The sequence below is a fragment of the Solanum tuberosum genome, unplaced genomic scaffold (assembly GCF_000226075.1).
Source record: "Solanum tuberosum cultivar DM 1-3 516 R44 unplaced genomic scaffold, SolTub_3.0 scf00060, whole genome shotgun sequence".
NCBI classification, from domain to species: Eukaryota; Viridiplantae; Streptophyta; class Magnoliopsida; order Solanales; family Solanaceae; genus Solanum; species Solanum tuberosum.
In genome coordinates, this window is record NW_006238985.1 from 1504713 (window position 1) to 1510446 (window position 5734).

General features: G+C 38.1%; 1 protein-coding gene across 1 annotated transcript in view; it reads right to left on the minus strand.

Annotated features, from left to right (window-relative positions):
- Positions 1-504: 504 nt before the first annotated feature.
- Positions 505-5734, minus strand: part of LOC102577776 (importin subunit alpha-4) — a 17045-nt gene continuing 11815 nt past the window's right edge. Inside the window, exons 9-10 of the mRNA XM_006344722.2 lie at positions 1660-1787; positions 505-1173 (exon numbers count right to left, since the gene is read on the minus strand). Coding sequence (XP_006344784.1) covers positions 795-1173; positions 1660-1787 — 507 coding nt within the window. The 3' untranslated portion in view covers positions 505-794. The remainder of the gene's footprint in view (positions 1174-1659; positions 1788-5734) is intronic.

Sequence of the window (5734 nt, forward strand, 5' to 3'; positions counted from 1 at the left end):
TTTTATTTATTTATTTATTAGTTTTTTTTTTTTTTAAGGAGACTATAGGGATGTATTACTTCATATTTTAAAATGCAACAGCGTTAGATCCATGGCCTTGAAGTCATATATTTCCTTCGATCACTTTTACTTGTCCACTATTTTTAAAAATAAATTTTTATTTACCTCACTTTTAACCTACCGACAGTTTTTATTTTTTCCATGTTTTATCATAACATTAATTACTTATTCTTCAAATAATTTTTCAAAACCTAATACTGAACATCAATTAATAGAGGTAGTGTGGTAAAATAATCATACAATTATTGTGTCTTAATGAGTGTGGCAAGCCCAAATGTGAGAAGTAAAAATGAACGAATGAAATATGGACACTGCAAGATTGTGATAGATACGTTATGATTTGTGGTAGAAATATACAACATAAAATCCTATAAAACTTAACACTACATAACTGGTGAAAGAAAGTTCACAAAAAACATCTCTGACCAATTGAGTACCTGGTAATTTTGTTGAGCAACATTTAAAACACATATTATGAATTCAACCATAAATATATCATGTACCCCACACAAATAGCCAGCCAAAAGAACACTCTGGTAATGTGATTTTGAAAGTTGAATGAAATTTTAGAAAACACAAACTAAACCATCACATTTTCAAACAAATCAAAAAGGCCTTTGTGCCAGACCAAAAACCCTGACCCTTGGCGACAAAACGATCCAATTACATAGTCTAAAAATTGTGATCCAAAACCAGTGAAGAGACCTATAAAACAAAACAGACTTGCTAATCTTCTAGCCAAACTTGAATCCTCCAGCAGGAACATTAGGCTGGTTGTTTCCGAATTGGAAACCTTGCTGATTCCCATCAGCACCATCAGGGAGATTTTGCTCTTCATCTTCTTCAGCCCAGTATTTCTCCAAGATCTTTACAGCCTTCTCATATAACTCATTGTTATCGTGAGTTTGGAGATTCTCAATCTTGTCCAATCCATCACATTCATCGATAGTTTGTGCATACAAATTGATTCCACCATTCGCCCCAGCTTCTTTGTCCACCTCGCCCACCTTCAGTATATTCTCGAGCCCCTCCAAGCATACTGTAACGATTCTGGGATCTGGACAAATTAGGAGATCACATAGTGGCTTAATGCAACCTTGACTAGCCAAGAACCTGCAATAGGATAAACAACAGATCCCATTAATAGAAACTGATACACCATTAGCATGAAAGACGCAGCTTCTGACCCCATTGACTTCTCTTATCCCCAATAGATCTTTCAACTCGTGACTGAAATGTTTGTCTTTCCACAGTGGAAAGGTAATTCACAATTTGCTCATTCAAAAACCCAAGAGCTATTTCCTTTAAAAGGTTTAACAATTATCAGTTCGTGTTTCAAAATCAGGAGTTTTACCTATTTTATCACAAGATAACACTCCGATAGAATGTCTATTAAGAGTGCCTGATCATCATTTATCAAATAAGAAGAAAATCTGCTGTTAGTTTTGCTCAAACTTCAAAAATAGTTATTTACTTACAACCTCATTAAAAATCATATCGGCTCCGCTTACAAGAAGAGTATGACCCGATCATAAGTCATATGAGATGAACAGCAGAATTAAAGGGGACTCACAGAGAGTATACAGAGAAAGAACAAACCTAATCTGGTCATTAGATCCTCCAGAGGTAGCATTAGAGATAGCCCATGCTGCCTCCTTCTTAATGTCAAATTCTGCATTTTGCAATAGGTGTACCATGGGAAGAATAATATTCGCCTCAATAACAGCCTGTTTAGAAGGAAATAAACAAGTGCATTAGCAGCAAGAGGGATAAAAGAAAAGAATATTTGAATTCCTGAATAAATTTGTTTCGTCCTGGAAAGGGTAAAAGGCGAAAAAGCGGCAACAAACTTGATCAAAAGGAAGCGAGCTTCTCAATGAAACAACTTCTTAGTAGATATCTTCCCATCACGTAACACTCCGATAGCACTTCTTCATTTCAACAAGCATTACTCTAATCGTGTGCAACATCATACCATTCTCTGGAAAGTCGAGCCCACGCATCTAATTGTGCATGTTTAGACAGCACAAGCCCATCTAATATCACTCAATTTCATTCTTATGACACCTAAACATGCAACGGCACAGATATTGCATGTACTTATCCAAAAACCTTACTGTCTAAAGTGTTTCTTCGTAGTTTAAGCTTTTGGTTGATACCCTCATTAGTTTCATCAATTAACGCAAGATCCACAATTTCTCAGGTTTTTAAACTTCTTAACTATCTTCTTGACCTGAGTGAACCACTGTTTCCCACAGAAGAAAATAAAACTACTGCCTCTGCTAAGCCATCACACCATGAGAGAAGAAGATGAAGCAAAAGACTTCTGGAACAGACCTACTCTTTTGAATTTACTTAAATATTAATAGCTATTAGAAGAATAAGTAAATAGAGTAAAAATTAACAAATAATGTTTTTAAACAAAAGAGTATTAATATGGGAAAATTAGTCAAATGGTATTCTTTTTTATTAATAATAAATGGGTTGAAAGAATTTTTTTGAAACATAAATGGGTTGAAAGAATTGTTACAAAGAAATCAAAATAAGGGAGGCAAGTGTAATATCATAAACCACAAGGGAGGTGAGTGTTGTGAAGTCAAACATGAGTGGAGGTTCTGAAATTATCCCAAAATGTAATGCTAATACGTGACCTTTTGAATCACACAAAAAGGGGAAAGCGTAATAACAAAACCACCTCAACCAATGACCATCAAACCCTCAGAAAAGGAAAGGGACAAAGACAGGTTGTAAAGCATAGTTTTAATCTACTTCTGGAAAGTCATTGAATAAAATATAGAACCTAGAGCTATGTGCAGCCGATAAGGCTCCTGGTCCAGATGGGTACACAATGGGTTTCTTCATCAAGTGTTGGGATGTACTGAAGAAAGACATGATGGACACATTTCAAAACTTTTATGAGCAAGAAGTCTTCGAGAAGAGTTTCAACGCTACTTTCATTGCACTCATTCCAAAGAAAAAAGGAGCCAACGAGTTAAGGGATTACAGACCAATTAGCCTCATAGGGAGCATTTACAAAATACTCTCCAAAGTTCTCACAGAAAGGTTGAAAGCTGTGATAGATAGACTGGTGGACTCACAACAAATGGCTTTTATAAAAGGGAGACAAATTATGGATGTAGTGTTGATTGCTAATGAAGTTGTAGATTCCAGGATTAAGCAGAAGAAACCTGGCATTCTATGCAAGCTGGACATAGAAAAAGCATATGATCATGTGAATTGGAAGTACCTTCTGAAGATTTTAGAGATGATGGGATTTGGACAAAAATGGTTGAACTGGATTAGCTTCTGCATTTCTACAGTTAGCTTCTCTGTTCTGATTAATGGGTCCCCCTGCAGGGTTTTTTCAAACTCAAAGAGGACTCAGGCAGGGTGATCCATTGTCCCTTTTCTTGTTCTTAATTACTATGGAGGGGATGAATAATATGCTCAAGACAGCAAATATGAGAGGATGGGTAAAAGGTTTTGATGTGGCTAGAGAAAATACAGAAAGCTTGGAGGTGACACATCTTCAGTATGCAGATGATACATTGATTTTTTGTGGAGCTGAGGAAGACCAACTGAAATACTTAAGGGTGATCCTGGTGCTGTTTGAAGGGGTATCCGGGTTGCACATTAACTGGATTAAAAGTTCTATGTATACTATCAATGAGGTCAACAACATAGAATTGTTAGCTTCAATTCTAGGGGGTGAAGTAGGTACTCTACCTACAACATATTTGGGTATGCCATTGGGAGCAAAATCCAAGTCCTTAGAAATTTGGAATGGTGTGATAGAGAAGTGTGAGAAGAAGCTGGCCAGATGGAAAACTCAGTACTTGTCAAGAGGGGGTAGACTGACCCTCATAAACTCAGTCCTAGATGCTCTCCCAACTTACATGTTGTCTCTATTTCCCATCCCACCAGGGATCACTAAAAGACTAGACAGCATAAGAAGGAAGTTCTTGTGGCAAGGAAACAAAGAGAATAGAGGTTTTCATCTAGTAAAATGGAATGCAGTGACAACTGGAAAGAAGAATGGTGGTCTGGGAATAAAGAATATGGAGCTACATGGCAAAGCACTCTTAATGAAGTGGTTGTGCAAATACTCAAATGAAAACCAAACACTTTGGAGAAGAGTGATAAGTGCAAAATATGAGAATGAAGATAGTTGGACGACTAAGATTGTGACCACACCTTATGGGACCAGTTTATAGAGATCCATAAGAGCATTATGGGAGGAAGTTAAACCCAAATTCAAGATGAAAGTGGGGAATGGGAACAAGATCAAATTCTGGAAGGATGAATGGCATGAGAAAGGTAACCCGGAAACTCTTTTCCCTGATATTTACAATTTGGCAATGTTCCAACAAAGAACTATTGCAGAACTATGGACACCACAAGGGTGGAATATCATCTTCATGAGAGAACCAAATGACTGGGAAGTGATGAGGTTGGCAGAATTCCTCAACATGGCTGAACACTTTACTAGACTTCAGGCATATGAGGATATGCTTTGGTGGAAAGGCAACAATAGAGGAGAGTTCAAAATGCATTCAGCTTACAGGCTGATGGATCAATCAAGCCAGCAGAGTCCCATCTGGCCTTGGAAACAAATATGGAAGTGTAGAATCCCACACAAAGTTTCCAATGCTTTATTTGGCTGCTAGCTAAGGAAGCTGCCTTGACTCAGGATAATGTAATGAAAAGGGGATAACCTTTATGCTCTAAGTGTTTCCTATGTGGGGAAACCTTAGAAACTGTAAACCATCTATTTATACACTACAAATACACTCGGCAGCTTTGGAGGATTTTCTTGAGCCTTAAAGGCATATCCTGGACTATGCCTAGGAGAGTTACTGAGGCCTTGTACAGCTGGGAGGAGGCAGGTGCCCTTGAAAAAGACAGAACTAGATGGAGAATTATCCCTGCTTCAATATGGTGGGCAATTTGGAAAGAAAGGAATTCCAGATGTTTTGAAGGCATAGAAAATAGTGTGCAGGATGTTAAACTAAACTGTATTTTGTTGTTATGTTTTTGGTGTAATCAATTATACTCAAATGACACTGCCTCTATAGTTGATGTTTTAGACTCAATATAGAAATAGAGTAGGAGTGTCTAGAGTGCATTTGTATATAAGGTTTGAGTAAAACCACTTCACAAAATGGATATGATGCCACTTTTCTCTCAGGCACTAATCCCGATGTAACTTTTAAAAATCATCTCACTATCCAGAAAACCCACCGGTGGTCCTTCTGACCATCGGAATTCCATCTCTCTCTTTCTTTCTTCTTCCAAATTGCCTCCATCACAACCTCCCTATTGCGACCCTACCCCAAAAATTCCCATCCTCAAAAAACATCTCACGCGCTCCCACGCGCCTCCTTTCTCCATCAGAATCCGACGCCACGCGCCTCACGCGCCGTCGCGAGGGAACCCAATCGTTTTCACAGGTCATCAGAATCTTCTTTTCCGGCAATAATCCTAACGAAGGAGGGCAGAACCCCCTCCGGCGACCTTCTGTCACCGGAATCCTCATTCCTTTATTTCTTTCTCTTCCCTTTTCTCCCACTCCCAACCTTTCCTTTCCCTTGTACTTCTTGAAATGGAGGAAGATATGATCTTTTTCGCAATGGGTTTCAAGTCTTTTGATGTAGCAAGAGATGTATCTCGAGCA